Below are 17,798 nucleotides of genomic sequence, written 5' to 3'. Positions count from 1 at the left end.
AGTTGCTCATGATTTGGGTGGGCAGGGACAGTATTGTTAGGTACACGGCGTGCGGCAGAGGCTCAGAGGTGGTCTTGCCTGGCATCCTAGGGGAGGTGAAGTGCCTGAAACTGGAACTGGATGCTGAGAGGAGCCGGGCAGAGCAGGAGCAGGATGCAGCAGCCAGGCAGCTGGCCCAAGCTGAGCAAGAGGGGCAGGCAGCTCTGGAGCGACAGAAGGTGTCCCACGAGGAGGAGGTGAACAGGCTCCAAGAGAAATGGGTAGGTGACGGATGTGGTTGGGGATAGGAGAGGCAGACACGGCCCCCTTTCAGTGAGTCTGCCGTCTGCTGCCTCTTAGTCCAGTTACTTCAGCTTAGAATAATGAAATTTGATCACCAAAGTATAAAATCCAGTTTTAGAATCCTCAATCCCAGAATGCCTGTCTCGGGCTCTACTGTCTCAGCCTCTGTTGTCTGAGACAGGGTACCTCCTCGTGGCCTAGCGGGCCTCAGACTTGAACAGCTTCTAGCTATTAAGTAAATTAACCTGAAAAATACTAAGACTAGTTCTTGGCATAGAGTGAGTCATGTATTTGTAAGTTCTCTCTCTCTCTCTCTCTCTCTCTCTCTCTCTCTCTCTCTCTCTCTCTCTCTGTGTGTGTGTGTGTGTGTGTGTGTGTGTGTTGCTTGTGTGCTTGCTTGGTATGTATAAAGAATTAAGCGTGGACCATGGAAACAGCCATAGCAGAGCCCAACTATAATCCCAGCATTCAGGAGGCAGGAGGCTTGTGGGTTTCTGGGTTCAAGGCTATCTGTGTTACCAAGGGATACCCTTTTTCAAAACACAAAGAGACTTCCAGAAGTGATGGAGCATGCCTTTAATCCCAGCACTGGGGAGGCAGAGGAAGGTGGATCTCTGAGTTTGAGGCCAGCCTGCTCCACAGAGTGAGTTCCAGGACAGAATTACCTAGAGAGGCCTGCTCTAAAACTTTATTTAAGTTTGGGCTAGAGAGATGGCTCAGAGGTTAAGATCTCTGCTGCTCTTCCAGAGGTCCTGAGTTCAGCTACATGGTGGCTCACAAGCACGTATAGTGAGATCTGGTGCCCGGTTATGGCATATAGGCAGAACACTGTATATATAATCAATAAATAAAATTTTAAGAAAATTATATTTAAATTAAAAAAAAAGTTGTAAGAGAGCAATCTACCTTTTAATCATCAGGAAGATTGTAAAGCCAGACAGTCAGAGGGGGGATTATCTAAGTGTGGAAAGGAAAAGAGAAGGGACCACCATGACAGTTAGTCCTTCCAGGGAAACTGAGGCCATTAGCTCATGAGAGGTTTACAATATCTTTTACTTTGGAGTTTTTAGTGGGTCTTATGTCTGGTTCTTAGCAGAGGAGCCTTGTGGACACTGTTCAACAATTGTTTTCAGGTGCCCACTGTCATCTAGGCACATAATTCTAGAAGTGGGCCAATCTTGCCAACAAACCTGCCTTAAAGCCATAGTCAAGGGGCTAGAGAGGTTCCTAGCACCCACTTCAGGTGATTCACGGTCGTCTGAAAGCCAGCTCTAGAGGTCCTAAAGCCTTCCCCGGCCCCTGCGCACACACACTTCTGTGGCATACACACACACACATAAAAATAAATACTTAAAAACAAGTAACCAATAGTCAAAAGCCATACGTGGTACTTAGAGCATGCCTGTAATCCAGAACCCAGGAGGCAGGTCCTGTTCTTCCAGTGGATCCATGTTTGGTTCCCAGCACCTACAAGATCAAGCCAGTTAAAAATCCCAGCATGAAGGAGGTTGGGGCTCCTGAGGGCAAACGTCTAGTTTAGGGATTACTAGCACTTGATGGCTTTGAAAGTTGGTTCTCCTTCCACTGTGGATTCTGAGGGTGGGATTCGAGTCCTCAAACGGATGCAGCCAGTTCTTTTACTTTCTGAGCCATCTTGCTGGCCCAGAATGTGGCAACTTGAATAACAAAATATTCTGGTCATAGTCTAACCAACAGTGATAGACTACTACTTCTTGTTTTGACATCACAGAATGGAGCAAATAGCTTAATTTTGTTCTAGATTTTTTAAACATTTGTTACCATTAAAGTTCATCTTTCATATATGTTTGCAGCTGGCTTTTTGAACCCAAATGTAAGGTTTGTCATTTATGATGGTCCTGTGATTGACATTCTTTCTATACTACTGTTCTACTTTTTTGTTTTTGTTTTGTTTTTTGAGAACAGGAATTATCTGTGGGACAGCCTGGCTGTCCTGGAACTCACTTTGTAGACCAAACTGACCTTGAACTCACAGAGACCCACCTACCTCTGCCTCCTGAATCCTGGGATTAAAGGCGTGTGCCACCACTGTCTGGCCTATACATCATTTTTTAAAACACAAATCTCACTTGACCCTTCAGTTTTAGTGAGACAGATAAGTTAGGGATCACCAAACCTCCCTTCAGAAATGTTTAGCAGGCTGACAGCTATCCCTAAGTCACATGAGGCAGTGCAGAGATTTGAACTCCAAACAAGCTCTCCTGCCTCCTCTGCTCACCCTATGCTTCTAACTGTACTTCCTTCACATGGTCAGGAGAAAGAGTGCTCCTTGCTTCAGCAGGAGCTGGATAAGACCCTGGAGACCCTAGAAAGGGAGAGAACAGAGCTGGAAGCGAGGTTGAGAGAGCAACAGACAGAAACTGAAGCTCTCCGCGCCCAGAGGGAAGAGGAGCGAACCCAGGCTGACAGCACCCTGTACCAAGTAAGCAGCTGGAGTATTAGGATCGCCACCTGTGGTTCCCCCAGTCTTACCACTTTCCCGTTCCTAACGGCAGGCTTCGCTGGGGCTTCCTGAAGAGGGTGTAGCTACCGCTGCGCTGCTCATGAGTGGGCTCATAGCAGTTAGCTGCAGCAGGCAGTATGTCATACTTCCTGAGGGAGGCCCAACGTTTACCACATCCTGTGTGCTTGCAAACCAGTGGCAATCTTGGCACTTCCTGGTTCTACATTAATGGTCTTAGACTTTCCTTTGCTCTGAGCCACCATCCTATTTGTTGGAAGAACTTGGAGCAGGTGTGATAGGCTTATGGCCTCCCGGGTCAGCATGATAATCCGGAGCCATGAAACCCTTGCCCTTCCTGCCTGTCCACAGATGCAGCTGGAAACAGAGAAGGAGAGAGTGTCCCTCCTGGAGACGCTGCTGCAGACGCAGAAGGAGTTGGCAGATGCTACTCAGCAGTTGGAGAGGCTGAGGCAGGACATGAAGGTTCAGAAGTTACAGGAGCAGGTATGGAAGGTGTTCCAGGGTCTGGTCCTGCCTCCTCCTAAACGCCAGGATTACGGGTGTGAACCACAAGACCCAGTTTTATGTATTGTTAAGGATCGAACCTCAGGGCTTGCTAGGAGGAGGCAGTTTTAGTTGTGTTTTTTTTGTTGTTGTTGTTCTGTGTGTATGTGTATATGTGTGTGCATGTGGCACGACATGCATGTAGGAGTTGGTTCCTTCCTTCCACCATATAGGACCCTGGCATTGACCTCAGGCTACTGCACTTAGCAGCAAGCACCTGCACCCACTGAGGGTAGTTTTTGAAGGACACAATATGCACACGATTTCACTGTCATAGGGCCCTGTAATAGACAGAAAGGGGCTTGGGAAAGTCAAGGACAAAAAGAGGTGCATGGCTCTAGTGGATAAACTCGGGGATAGTACAGGAGAGAGGGGAGGGGATGAGAGGGGCCTCTCTAGCCATAGCAGGAGCTCGGGTTTTGTTTTGAGGCCAGTGGAAAACTGGTGACTGGTATCTTAAGAGCAGGGAGAACACTTGATTCTTTTTTTTAAGAGTAGGGAGAACACTTGATTTTTTTTTTTTAAGATTTATTTATTTTTATGTTATGTGTATGAGTGTTGTACTTGCATGTATGTATATATACCATGTGCATGCCTGGTACTTGTAGAGGCCAGAAGAGAATGTCAGATCCCCTGTAACTGGAGTTACAGAGAGTTATGAGCCTCCATGTGGGTACTGGGAATTTAACCTGGGTATTCTGCAAGAGCAAAGTGCTCTTAACCAGTGACCATTTCTCCAATCCCCGTGATACATCATTTTATGTATTTCTATATACATATTTAAGTATTTATTCTTTTATTATCATTATCTTTCTGTAGTTCTGGGGATCAAACCTGGAGCCTTGTACATATTGGGCAAATGTTCAGCTACTAAATTACAATGCCAGCCTAGAATATCTTTTTGAGGCATGGTCTCTGTATTATGTATCTGCCATCTTCCTCTGCTTCCCTAGTGCTGGCATTAAAGGCATGTGCCACCATGCCTAGCCAGGGTATCTTTTAATACAGTTCTTGACTGAGTGGAAGTATGTGCACGTGTGTATGCAATCAAATGGAAGGAGGGGTTTGTTCAGGAGGCTATTAGGGGGTCTGGGTTAGCATCAGTCACAAACTTGGGCTGTCCAAAAGGTTGACTGAGCGCATGCAGTCATGTGGAAGGAGAAATAGGGTGTGAGAATAGAGGGGGAAACTGCATTGCTAGTTCCTGCCTCAGCTTTGCCAACTCAGTAGGAACAAACAGTGTTCAACACCGCAGATCTGGGGAGCCAGCTCCTGTGGAAGCTTTCTGCACTCACTGAACCTTTCTCCTCTGCAGGAGGCCACCAGCATGCTGCAGACCCAGCTCCAGGGAGCACAGCAGGAGCTGAAGGAGGCTGCCAAGCAGCACAGGGAGGAGTGTGCTGCCTTCCAGAAGGACAGGGTAGATCTGCAGAAGCAGGTCCGTCCTTTCTACCTGCCCCACAGCCCTTCCCACCACAGCCAACCCCTGGAGGACAAGGACAGGCTACAGAAATAAGTGCATAGTTGAAGGGTGTTCAGAGCTGAGCATGTGCCTCTCAGAGTTCTGGGATTGAATTATTAGCACTCCTTATCCACAGATTCTACCAACAGCCAACTGAAAATATTGGGAGGACATTGTATTGTAAATGTATAGACCTTTTCTTATTCACTAAGTAATGTATAACAACTGTTTACATAGTGTTTACATTATGTTAGGTACTGTTTACATTGTATTCAATATGATAAGTAATATGGAGATTATTTAAAATGTATGGGAGAATGTGAATAAGTTATAGTCAAATACTGTATAGTTTAATCCCAGCACTTAAGAGGCTGAGGCAGGAGGACTGTTGAGTATGAAGTCAACCCAAACTTCATCGTGGGTTTCTGTCTCTAAAACAAGAACAGGCTAGGAAGCTGGCTCAGTTGATATAGTGCCTGCCGCACATACATAGGGGTCTGAGTTCAGATTCCCACCCCCCATGTGAAAAGCTGGGTCCGTGGCATGTGCTGAAAATACTAGGGCTGAGGAGGCAGAGACGGGGTTCCCTGGAACCCACCTACCAGCTAGTCTGCCGAAAGTAAACATCAGGTTTAGGAAGAGGAAAACCTGGCCTCTAAAAAGAAGGGTGGGAATGATAGAGGAAGACTCACATTAACCTCTACCTCCATACACACACACATTTGCATTCATAAGTGCACACACACACCATATTTACAGAGCAAAGATACTGCTATATTTAACAGTTTATATAAAGTTCTGCAAACTAGGATATCCAGAGGAGATGTTAGAGGATACTGGGACTACTGTTATCTTTGTCTGGAGTGATCATAAGCAGACTTCTCAGACAAGCCAGTGTCAGCTTTCCTTCCTGTCCTCACCGAAACCTGTATTACCACATGACTTTTGCTTCTCTGAGTCCAATAGCAGAGGATGTTCTGGGTTTTTTTTTTTTTTTATTTTATTTTTTTTTTAAGATTTATTTATTTATGTATACAGTATCCTGCCTGCAGGCCAGAAGAGGGCACCAGATCTCATTACAGATGGTTGTGAGCCACCATGTGGTTGCTGGGAATTGAACTCAGGACCCCTGGAAGAGCAGTCAAGGCTCTTAACCACTGAGCCATCTCTCCAGCCCCTGAGTTTTTATTTTTAAAAAAAGTGTATGTATGTGTATGGTCACTGTGGTCGTGCCCATCACTTTGCCTTTTGGTATAGTTGTGTTCAGCCAAGATTCTTATTTGTGTCTGCATTTATATAGCATTTATAAGGCTGTGGAGACAAACAGGCTGAAGGGTTTGGGAGAAGAGAATGATTAAGAACAGGGTTTGAAGCCTGGTGTTGGTGGCACCTTTGATCCCAGCACTCAGGGGGCAAAGGTAGGCATATCTCTGAGTTTGAGGACAATCTGATCTACAGAGCAAGTTCCAGGACAGCCAGACTATGAAGAGAAATCCTGTCTTTTTTTAAAAAAAAAAAAAAAAAAGGAAAGGAAAAGAATGGTGTGTGTGTGTGTGTGTGTGTGTGTGTGTGTGCAGTTAGATAGTTCAGAACCAACTCCTACCAATTGTCTACTGACCTCCACAATGTCGTGGCATGTGTTTGAGTGTTTGCATACACAGTAAATGTAAAAGGAAAACAAGGTAATGTAGGGACCAGTGAAACCTCCAGAATGTGGAAACAGGCCACTGACTAGTGTGGTGTAGGAGCCTAAAGCCCTAGGTGGAAGCATCTTCCCAGCTGGCCCCCTGGGCTTTGCCATCTCAGCCTCCTGCTCATAACCTTCCAGGTAGAGGACTTGAAGTCTCAGCTGGTAACCCAGGATGACTCCCACAGACTGGTGAGACAGGAGATGCAAGAGAAGGTGCAAGAAGCTCAGGAGTGTAGCCGGATTCAGAAGGAACTGGAGAGAGAAAAAGCCAGGTAGGCTGGAAAGCCAGAGGGGTGGCTTGCCTTCCACACGGTAGTCACAGTGGCATTGGCTCTTCTGCACAAGGTTACCTCCCATGTCTCACTCTGGCTACACTTGGAGCCGTTGAGAGTGGACATGGTCTCTGCGTTAAATCTTACACTTGTTTTATTTTATACATGTTTAGAGAAGACCTTTCATGCACCATTGTCTTATGACAATGTGGACCCTACCCCAATAGAGGTTATGTTCTGTGGAGAAATTTTTTTCCTGGGCAGTATAATGTGTGTGTGTGTGTGTGTGTATATGTATGTATGTATGTGTATGTATGTTTATTGAGCTCTACATTTTTCTCTGCTCCCCTCCCTGTCTCTCCCCTCCCCACTTCAATCCTCCCCCAAGGTCCCCATGCTCCCAATTTACTCAGATCTTGTCTTTGTCTACTTTCTACTTCCCATGTAGATTAGATCTATGTAAGTCTCTCTTAGTGTCCGCATTGTTGTCTAAGTTCTCTGGGGTTGTGGTTTGTAGGCTGGCTTTCTTTGCTTTATGTTTAAAAACCACCTATGAGTGAATACATGTGATAATTGTCTTTCTGTGTCTGGGTTACCTCACTGAAAATAATGTTTTCTAGCTCCATCCATTTTCCTGCAAAATTCAAGATGTTATTATATTTTTCTGCTGTGTAGTACTTCATTGTGTAAATGTACCACATTTTCCTTATCCATTCTTCGGTCGAGGGGCATTTAGGTTGTTTCCAGGTTCTGGCTATGACAAACAAAGCTGCTGTGAACATAGTTGAGCACATGTCCTTGTGGCACGATTGAGCATCCTTTGGATATATACCCAAAAGTGGCATTATTGGGTCTTGAGGAAGGTTGTTTCCTAATTTTCTGAGAAATCGCCACACTGACATCCAAAGGGGTTGTACCAGCTTGCATTCCCACCTGTGGGGAAATTTTTAATCGAACAATTTTTTAAACAAATTGTTACAGATTATTACATATGGTATGGAGGAAAGAGATAAGGTGCTACTAGAAAGAGAGAGAAAACTGCTTTAGAAAGGTATATGGAAAAATCCTTCCCTGGAAGTTGCATTTGAACTAAATGTGAACCCAGACATGGTGATGCACAGCTTCAGCCACACACGAGGCAGAGGCAGGCAGGTCTCTGAGGCTGGCCACGGTACAAAGTGAGTTCACACAGAGAAACCCAATCTTAAACAAAAAAATAAATAAATAAATTGAATACTAGGGCCGGTGAGATAGTTCAGCTGGTAAGGATGCTTGCTGTCAAGCCTGCCACCTGAGTCCTGTCTACAGGAGCCACATGATGGAAGGAGAGGACCCACTCCTGAGGGTTGTTCTTTGACCTCCATATGCCCCCTCAACACACACAGAAAGTAAACAAACAGAAGCAATCGAAGAGAGTTCTGTTCAGGAAGAGCAGAAGGCCTGAGGCAAATGCAAGCATTCAGTGTTTGGTGAAGCCACAGTGTGGTACGGCCATTTTTGCTAAAGTCCATGGGAAGGAGCTTGTAGGTTACATTTAGTAAGAAACTGTAAGGATTTCAAGTAAGGAAATCAACGTAGTCTGATTTCTGATGTGTTGGAAGAGACTGAAACATGGAGTGGCATGAGCCCATTCAGAATGGGAGGCTGCATACACTCGGTGCCACAGGGGTCTGAGAAGGGGTGGATCTCTTTGATAGTGACAACTGCGTCCTAAAAACAAGTCAGGAGGCTGGTGTAGGTGCCCAAATGAGAGTAGAAGGGAAGGGAAGAAGAGAGGATCTTAAGATAGATTATTGACTTAATCTAATTATATACAGTTATAGATTGGATGTGGGTAGGATGAAGAGAAAACTGGAATGGTCCTGGCTTCCATGCTGTGACTGTAAATAAAAAGCCATTCCCAGAGCCAGGGGATAGAGAGAGATGATTGGGTGGGGAATTGGGAGCACAGAGGGATGGGAATTGGGAATATAGTGAATTTGAAGTATGTGCGTATATGTGTGTATAATTTATCAGAGAAGAGTAAATTTGAGCTGAAATGAGTCCTCATATGTATGAAGTTCCTAGGAGCCTGTAGAGCCCTCAATAGGTGTTAAATAGACAGTAGTTCTTACCGACCCTCCAGTAAGCATTGCTGTTTCTGTTTAACAAGCAATGCCCTGACTTGAACGGTCGGGTGAAGCATGCTCTCACCCCTACCTCTCCAACCTGTGTTTTCAGCCTGGCGCTGTCGCTGGTGGAAAAGGAAGGAAGGCTCCTGGTTTTACAAGAAGCCGACTCTGTTCGACAGCAGGAGCTGAGTTCCCTGCGCCAGGACATACAGGAGGCCCAGGAAGGGCAGAGAGAGCTCAGTGTACAGGTGCCCCACTGAGCCCTGCTCTTACAGGGGCTGGGTGAATCGTTTTTGTCCTAAGAACAGGATAGGCTAGGGACCTCAGCGTCCCTACCAGTAGGGGAAAAGTGAGGCTGGGCAGGCCAGGTGGGAACCTGACCTACAGATGAGCTATGTCCTCTGTGGGGAGCCTGACATCCTGAACAGAGCGTTCCCAGAGTGCCCAAGTAGGCGGAATTCTTGCACAGTCACTTGCAGATGTGCTTTATCTGGTGGTAAAATGCAGCAGGAGGGACTTAGAGTGCATCAACAAATACCCCACCCGGATCGGGTAAACACCAGCAAGATGACGTCTGTTCTCAATTTGCTCACTGAGACCCAGACCTGAGCCTGGCGGAGAGAGGGAAGTGGGAAGGAGAGAGAAGGGACTCGGGCCTGCCGTCATGCAGTCTGACTAGCCCGTGTTGAGGTCTCAGTGCAGAGTTATAATCGCTGCAGGGGCTGGCATATCTGTTTGCCTGGGAACATGGCCAGGGCCTGTTAGTATAGCCTGAGCCCTTGTGTCAAGTGTTGGTCACCCCCAGTTGTCAGAACTACTCATTTTAGGGCCCTTGCTACCTGCTGCAGAGCTGGGCCCAATGGACTCCTCCCCATCCGGGGTCAAGTGCGGGACGATTGAGGAAAGGGTGCCACTTGCTCACTCAGGGAGTCTACTTCCTCTGGCAGGTGGGACTGCTGAGGCAGGAGGTGAAGGAAAAGGAGGCGGACTTCGTAGCCCGGGAAGCACAGCTGCTGGAGGAGCTGGAGGCCTCACGCATCACAGAGCAGCAGCTGCGTTCTTCTTTGTGGGCCCAGGAGGCCAAGGCAACCCAACTGCAGCTGCAGCTGCGCAGCACTGAGAGCCAGCTGGAGGTGCTGGCTGCAGAACGGCAGCCAGAGAAGCAGGCCCAGGCCCAGCTGGCTAGCCTCTACTCTGTTCTGCAGCAGGCCCTGGGGTCTGCATGTGAGAGCCGGCCTGAGCTGAGTGGCGGGGGCGACTCTGCTCCTTCCCTGTGGGGCCCTGAGAAAGGTGAGGAAGCCAGATGACAGCTAAGTCTTGTGGGCCGAAGCCTGGGAGAAAGGAAGGGAATGTAGCTCCTCTTGTAAAATAGCATCGAGGCTAAGGCAGCAGACGCTGCAGCTGCTTCCAGGTAGCCTGAGTCCCTGTCTGTCTGGTAGCAGGCAAAGCACTCAACTTCACTGAACTTGATTTTCCTTGACTATAAAATGGAAGTGTTAAAAGTCAGTCCTACCTTAGAATTTTTCTAGGATTATAAACATAAAGAGGTAGGCCAAATGTGGGGTGCCTGCCTGGAACCTTAGCACACAGAGCTCTGTAGGATTCTAAGTGCTCCCAGTCTGAGCTACATAATGAGTTGCTGGGCGTGGTGGTACCTGCTCGGGTTGGGGTTGGAATAGGAGGATTAAGAGTGCAAAGTCATCCTCGATTACATAGTAAATTTCAGGCTAGCCTGGGCTCCATAAATCCTGTCTTAAAAACATGATAAAAAATTTTCAGCTTGCCGGGCGGTGGTGGCGCACGCCTTTAATCCCAGCACTCGGGAGGCAGAGGCAGGCGGATCTCTGAGTTCGAGGCCAGCCTGGTCTACAAGAGCTAGCTCCAGGGGCTGGAGAGATGGCTCAGTGGTTAAGAGCATTGCATGCTCTTCCAAAGGACCGGAGTTTGATTCCCAGCAACCACATGGTGGCTCACAACCATCTGTAATGAGGTCTGGTGCCCTCTTCTAGCAGGCATATATGCAAACAGAATATTGTATCCATAATAAATAAATGAATATTTAAAAAAAAAAAAAAAAAGAGCTAGCTCCAGGACAGGCTCTAGAAACTACAGGGAAACCCTGTCTCAAAAAAACCAAAAAAAAAAAAAAAAAAAAAAAAAATTCAGCTTGCACTTGAAAGCATAGCAGCTAACAGCCAGCATTATCTAACACAGCAGTTCCCGGCCTGTGGGGGTTGAATGACCTTTCACTGGGGTCAAATACCAGACATCCTGCATATCAAATATTTACATCACAGTTCATAACAGTAGTAAAATTATAGTTATGAAGTAGCAACGAACCAATTGTATGGTTGCTGTCACCACAAGGTGAGGAACTGTATTAAATGGTTGCAGCATCAGGAAAGTTAAGAGCCACTGGGCTAATGGAAAGTGTACAAATGAACCACCTAAAAGGGATGCTTTGAAGAGAGGGAAGCCAGCAGGAAGGCCCTGTCTGGGGAGGAACGACTGCCTCTTATTTTGGCAGTCAGGTAAGAAGTATTTTCCTCTTTCCTCAGAACAGAATGGAGCTAGGAGACTCTTTAAGAGAGGGCCCCTCCTGACCGCCCTGTCAGCTGAGGCTGTAGCATTGGCTCTCGAGAAGCTTCATCAAGACCTGTGGAAGGCTCAGCAGGCCCGGGTATGTCCTCTGCTTTCCTCCTTCCTTTTCTTGACTTCCCCTGAGATGCTCAAGCAGACTGGTAACATGGAGAAAGATGGGTCAGAGGGTGCTCATCCTGAGCTCTGCCTCTGTCACTACGCCTATCGCTTACTGCCCGACAGACGTAACTGAAGCAGCTGGGTTTCTGGAGCCTTGTTTTCCCTTGGAAAGTGGGCGGATCGTGCTTCCCTTCCCCTGCCGCCTCTGCCATCACACAACACTCCACACCCCACTGCTGGGAGTGGGGGTCTTGAAGGAGCCCTCCGCACTGTAAATCCTTCAACACAACACATGAGCTTTATTTTGTATCATTTCTTGTCCAAGAATTTATGCTTAGTACCAAGTCCTCTGAGAAGTCAGGTAAGCTGGGAGCATTGGAATTTGAAGTCACCGTTTACAAGAACATTCTAGACTTAAGACTGAGCTAACTCCACCTTACTGTGCCTGCTAGTCAGTACTGAGAGCTGCCTGTGCACCAGCCACTCAGAGCTGCTGATACAGAATGTAAAGACCCAGCCTGCCTTCAAGAAGCCCTCCATGGGGAGCCCAGGCTTCACTCTGACATGCAGCCGACAGAAGGTCCAGCTCACACATGGCTAGAGTATGTCAGGGGAGAGGTGACCGTGCTCTGAACTGTGAGGGGTTCCTAAGAGAGAAGGCGTGGCCTGGAATAGAACACTGAGCAGTTGCTTCAAAAGAAATAATCCAGGCGTGGTGGCACAGGCCTGTGGTCCCAGCATTCAGGAGGCTGAGACAGGAGGATGATCATGTGTTCAAGACAAGCCTAGACTTTGTGGTTACTTTAAGATCAGCCCAGGCTACGTGAGACTGTCTGAAATAACAATAAAAACATAGGCCCAGGGGGTGCCCCTCAGGTTCGCCCCCCCCCTTCAGGGAACTAAATGCAGAAGGGTTTTGAGCAGTGGTTCTCAACCTGTGGGTCACAACCTTTTTGGGTGTTGAACGACCCTTTTACAGGGGTCGTATAGCAGATATTTATGTTACAATTTATAACAGTAGCAAAATTACAGTTATAAAGTAGCAACAAAATAATTTTATGCTTGGGGATCACCATAACAAGAGGAACTATATTTAAGAGTCACAGCCTTAGCAAGCGTGAGAACTGGTTTAGAGAGTAGGGTCATGGTGGCAGAGACTGCAGAGTATGAACAGTTTGAGCTCTACAGAGCAGGAGCTCAACCCCACCCTTCCTTTCCCAGGATGACCTGAGGGACCAGATCCTGAAGCTGACACAGCACCTGGCTGATACGGAGGCCCAGAAGAGCCAGGTCCACTCAGAGTTGCAGGACCTGCAAAGACAGCTCTCCCAGAGCCGGGAAGGTGAGATGCTCAGGGCAGCAGGCTGACAGGAGGCAAGAGCAGGTGGGGACAGGGACGGGAGACAAGCTAAGGCACCTGTGAGGGGCGGTGAGCCTCTTCAACTCTAGTTCCCCTTTGCTTGGCCTTTGTGGGCGTCCTGGAAAAAAAGAGTTAGAAGGAATAGATCTGGAAATCTGATAGAAGTTGCTGCTTCGGCCGCTGTTAGTCTCTGCAAGGAATTGTTTTTGGTTTTGCTTTTTAGTTTTTAAAATTGCATTTACTGTGTGTGTGTGTGTGTGTGTGTGTGTGTGTGCACGCGCGCCATGGCACACGTGGAGGTCAGAGGGCAGTTTGTGGAACCCAGCTCTCTTCTACCTCACAGGTGCCCCAGGCATCCTGCCCAAGTAGTCATGTGTAGAAGTGAGAGCTTTTCCCTTCTGAGCCATCTCAGCCCATGCAAAGATTTTTTTCTTTTCAAGGATAAAATCCTGGTGACCCTGGGCCAGAACTATCAGACCATAAAATTATGTTTCTCATCATTTATCCATGTTTCTTTTTTTTTTTTCTTTTTTTTTTTCTGGTTTTTCGAGACAGGGTTTCTCTGCAGCTTTTTTAGAGCATGTTTCTTATTTTTATTATTTCCCATTATGCCCTCAAAATTAGCCTTTGAGGACTAAAGGATTATTGTGAGAATAACTTACGTACTGTGAGAAAGGCCAGGCAGGGGAATCGGGAAGAATATGCTGTCCTGTCCCTCTGCCAAGGACTTGGAGGGGTGGGTACCACCTGGAAAGGAAAGGAGCCTCAAGACCGTTCCCTTTTGAAGTCCTATTGCAGAAGGAAAGAGGTGAGCCTTTTTAGGGTTCTCTGAGGTCTGTACACACAGCTGACTCTCGGGTGTCTTCAGACTCGAACGCCTCTAGGAACCACCTACAAACTCATATGATTTGGGATTAGAAGTGGCCGCTGCTGTCATGACCACTGCCTCTCATGTCTAGAGAACGGATCTGAGGACCCCTGGGTGTTGAGGATAGGAAGTGTAGGACAGTAGGCAGGCCGTGCTGTGCCAGCGCTCACAGCTGACACGGGTGCGAGGCTGGAAGCAGCTGCGGATAGACAGGCAAAGGCACAGGACACTGGGTGTCATTTTCTCCTCCTTGGCCGTGTTCCCCTGGGATTCTGATTGCTGTCCTCCATCTGGTCTACACCACCTGCGACCATGCACCTGACTCCAGCACCTCTGTTCTTTTCAAAGAGAAATCCAAGTGGGAAGGGAAGCAGAGCTCCCTGGAGTCTGAGCTGAGAGACTTGCATGAGACTGTGGCATCCTTACAGAGTCGCCTGCGACAGGCGGAGCTGCAGAAAATGGAAGCTCAGGTAAAGTGCTAATCTGGGGAAGAGTGCCTCAGGAGTTGTGTTTAGAGTTCACGATCCTGCCTCTCAGACCCACCTTGGCCTGTGCTCATATGCCTGGCTTCCTTCAGCAAGTCTCAAGGTTCCCTCACGCCTCCCACCTTCCCATTATGAAGGTCATAGTGAACCTTCATCTAATTACTTTTTCTGAATTAAGATTAAACTCTTATTCCTTGATCTGGAAGATCGGGGTCTAGAAAGCTCTTTGCACCAGGCTTTCTCCCCCGGACACAGAGGAGCCCTGGAAGATGGTAGGGACACTCCTGTATAGGATCTGCTTAAGTGGAACACATCGCTCAGTCCTTGCTAAGGCCTGGTCACTGATGGTGACATAAAATAAGAGGCCAGTATCAGAGTGACAGTATCAAGAAAATAATCTTGGCCAGGCAGTGGTGGCACACATCTTAGATGCAAGCACATAGGCAGGCAGATCTCTGAGTTCGAGGCCAGCCTGGTCTACAAAATGAATTCCAGGATAGCCTGGTCTACACCGAGAAACCCTGTCTCAAAAGACCAAAATTAAAAAGGAAATCATCTTGTCTTAAAGCATTTTGCCTCTTGTTTCCAGAATGAGCGAGAGTTGCTTCAGGCATCCAAGGAGAAGCTGACTGCCCAGGTTGAACATCTGCAAACATGTGTCACAGAAGCCCGGGCTCAGGCAAGTGCAGCCGGTGTCCTGGAAGAAGATCTGCGAACGGCTCGCTCAGCACTGAAACTGAAAAACGAGGAGGTCGAGAGTGAGCGGGAGAGAGCCCAGGCTTTGCAAGAGCAGGGCGAGCTAAAAGTGGCCCAGGGGAAAGCTTTGCAGGAGAATCTAGCCCTGCTGGCCCAGACCCTGTCTAACAGAGAACGGGAGGTGGAGACATTGCAGGCTGAAATCCAGGACCTGGAGAAGCAGCGAGAAATGCAGAAGGCGGCTCTGGAACTGCTCTCCCTGGACCTGAAGCAGCGAAGTCAAGAGGTAGACCTGCAACAAGAGCAGATTCAGGAGCTGGAGAAGTGCAGGTCGGTGTTAGAGCACCTGCCCATGGCCGTCCAGGAGCGGGAGCAGAAGCTGTGCCTGCAGCGGGACCAGATCAGAGAACTGGAGAAAGATCGGGAGACCCAGAGGGGTGTCTTGGAGCATCATCTCCTGGAACTGGAGAAGAAGGCTCAAGTGATTGAGTCCCAGAGGGGGCAGATTCAGGATCTGAAAAAGCAGCTGGTGACACTGGAATGCCTGGCCCTGGAACTGGAGGAAAGCCATCACAAAGTGGAGGGCCAGCAGCAAGTGATTGCGGAGCTGGAGGACCAGAGAGAAATGCAGAGGGTGGCTCTAACCCACCTCACCCTGGACCTGGAAGAAAAGAGCCAGGAGCTGCAGGCACAGAGCACCAAGCTCCATGATCTGGAGAACCACGGCACCCATCTGGCAAGAGAGCTACAGGAGAGGGACCAGGAGGTGAAGGCTCAGCGCCAGCAGATTAAGGAACTGCAGAAACAGAAAGAGCAACTGACTCAAGATCTAGAGAGGAAGAGCCAGGAGCTGATGCTGCAGAAGGAGAGGATCCAGGTTCTGGAAGATCAGAGGACGCTGCAGACCAAGATCTTGGAGGAGGACCTGGAACAGATCAAGCATTCTTTGAGAGAACGCGGGCAGGAGCTGGCCTCCCAGCGGCAGCTGATGCAGGAGCGGGCAGACGATGGGAAGAGCCCTAGTAAAGCCCAGCGTGGGAGCCTGGAGCACTTGAAGCTGATTCTGCGTGATAAGGAGAAGGAGGTGGAGTGCCAGCACGAGCGCATCCAGCAACTGCAGGGACACACGGGCCAGCTGGAGCAGCAACTCGAAGGCCTGCACAGGAAGATGGGCGAGACTAGCCTGCTCCTGACCCACCGAGAACAGGAGATAGCGAGCCTGCAGCGGCACCTCCAGGAAACCAAGGACCAAGGGGAGCTGAAAGAGGAGACACTTCAGGGTCAGCTGGAGGAGGCTCAGAGAGCTCTGACCCAGAAGGACCAAGAACTGGAGGCCCTTCGGCAAGAACAGCAGCAGACCCGGGCCCAGGAGGAAAGCCTGAAGCAAAAGGCAGGTGCTCTGCAGGCGTCTCTGGATCAGGCCCACGTGACACTGAAGGAGCGCCAGGGGGAGCTCGAGGATCACAGGGAACAGGTGCAAAGGCTCCAGGAAGAGCTGGCAGCCGAGGGACGGCAGGTGCGGGCCCTGGAGGAGGTGCTGGGAGACCTAAGGGCTGAGTCTCTGGAGCACGAGAAGGCTGTGCTGGCCCTTCAACAGCGGTGTGCTGAACAGGCACAGGAGCATGAGGTAGAAGCCAGGACCCTGAAGGACAACTGGCTGCAGGTCCAGGCCACACTTAAGGAACAAGAACAAGAGCTAGCAGCTCTGCGAGCAGAAAATCAGTATTCCCGCCATCAGGAGGAGGCTGCCTGGGGTCAGGCAGAGGCTCTGCAGGAAGCCCTCAGCAAGACCCAGGCTGCCCTGCAGGACAAAGAGCAGAGACTCCTTGAGCAGGCTGAATTGAGCTGCACTCTGGAGGCCAGCACTACCACCTTGCAAGCTACCCTGGACACCTGCCAGGCACGTGCCCGGCAGCTGGAAGAGGCCCTGAGGAAGCGAGAAGGTGAGATCCAGGCCCAGGCTCTCCAACACCAAGAGGTTATGCAGCAGCTCCAACAGGCCCTTTCCCAGAAGGAAGAAGAGCTGAGGCAGCAGGAGGAGCAGGGGCGGCTGCTGGAAAAGGCTCTGGCCCAGAGAAGTCAAGAAAATGGGATCCAAGAGAAGCAAGGTCTGGAACGAGAGAGAGAAGAGGAGACAGGGGACATTGTGGAAAGCCTAAGGGAACTACAGCTGACTCTAGCCCAAAAGGAAGAAGAAATTTTGATGCTGAGGGAGGCCCAGCAAAGGCAGAGTCTGGACGCTTCTTCCCCAAGCCTCAGAGCCTTCCCAGTAGAGAAGCCAGCTGCACAGTCGCCCCCAGCGCAACAGGAGCTGGAGCGGCTGCAGAATGCCCTGAGGCAGACAGAAGCCAGGGAGATCGAATGGAGGGAGAAGGCTCAGAACTTGGCACTGTCCCTGGCCCAGAGCAAGGCCAGCATCAGCAGTCTGCAGGAGATAGCCATGTTCCTACAAGCCTCTGTCCTAGAGAGGGAGTCAGAACAACAACGGCTACAGGTGAGTCAGTGTGGAGAGACAGGCAGGGGACAGAGTCCGTTAGCTGAGAGCAAGGGCTTGCCTGCCTGTGGTACCTCAGACTGAGAGAATGAGGTGGTGTCCCTTCTATACCTCAGCTAGCAGAACAGATGATCAGTGAGGTCCATGCCGGATAAAGGAATTGCCAGTGTGCTCTGAGCGCGCTTCAAGGACACCCAGGCTTCCCAAGGGTGGCACCAAATGGCTTTCTGGTAAAAGTGGTATTTAAGGTTAAGTTGGAAGGGACTGAAAGGGAACTAGCCAGGCACAGTACAGGAGCAGCCCACGAAGATGAAGAAAAGCGGGACTGAGGA

General features: G+C 49.0%; 1 protein-coding gene across 3 annotated transcripts in view; it reads left to right on the top strand.

Annotated features, from left to right (window-relative positions):
- Cep250 (centrosomal protein 250) overlaps positions 1 to 17,798 on the top strand; it is a 46,811-nt gene that overhangs the window by 22,290 nt on the left and 6,723 nt on the right. For all 3 annotated transcript variants that reach the window (XM_038330399.1, XM_038330400.1, XM_038330398.1), the window contains 11 exons: positions 91 to 260; positions 2,576 to 2,743; positions 3,134 to 3,268; positions 4,644 to 4,766; positions 6,619 to 6,752; positions 8,973 to 9,111; positions 9,811 to 10,153; positions 11,422 to 11,543; positions 12,785 to 12,905; positions 14,140 to 14,261; positions 14,866 to 17,466. In XM_038330399.1, the coding sequence (XP_038186327.1) occupies positions 91 to 260; positions 2,576 to 2,743; positions 3,134 to 3,268; positions 4,644 to 4,766; positions 6,619 to 6,752; positions 8,973 to 9,111; positions 9,811 to 10,153; positions 11,422 to 11,543; positions 12,785 to 12,905; positions 14,140 to 14,261; positions 14,866 to 17,466 (4,178 nt within the window). The remainder of the gene's footprint in view (positions 1 to 90; positions 261 to 2,575; positions 2,744 to 3,133; positions 3,269 to 4,643; positions 4,767 to 6,618; positions 6,753 to 8,972; positions 9,112 to 9,810; positions 10,154 to 11,421; positions 11,544 to 12,784; positions 12,906 to 14,139; positions 14,262 to 14,865; positions 17,467 to 17,798) is intronic.

This window comes from Arvicola amphibius, chromosome 5, assembly GCF_903992535.2.
Source record: "Arvicola amphibius chromosome 5, mArvAmp1.2, whole genome shotgun sequence".
NCBI lineage: Eukaryota > Metazoa > Chordata > Mammalia > Rodentia > Cricetidae > Arvicola > Arvicola amphibius.
This window is presented reverse-complemented; position numbering and strand designations above follow the sequence as displayed.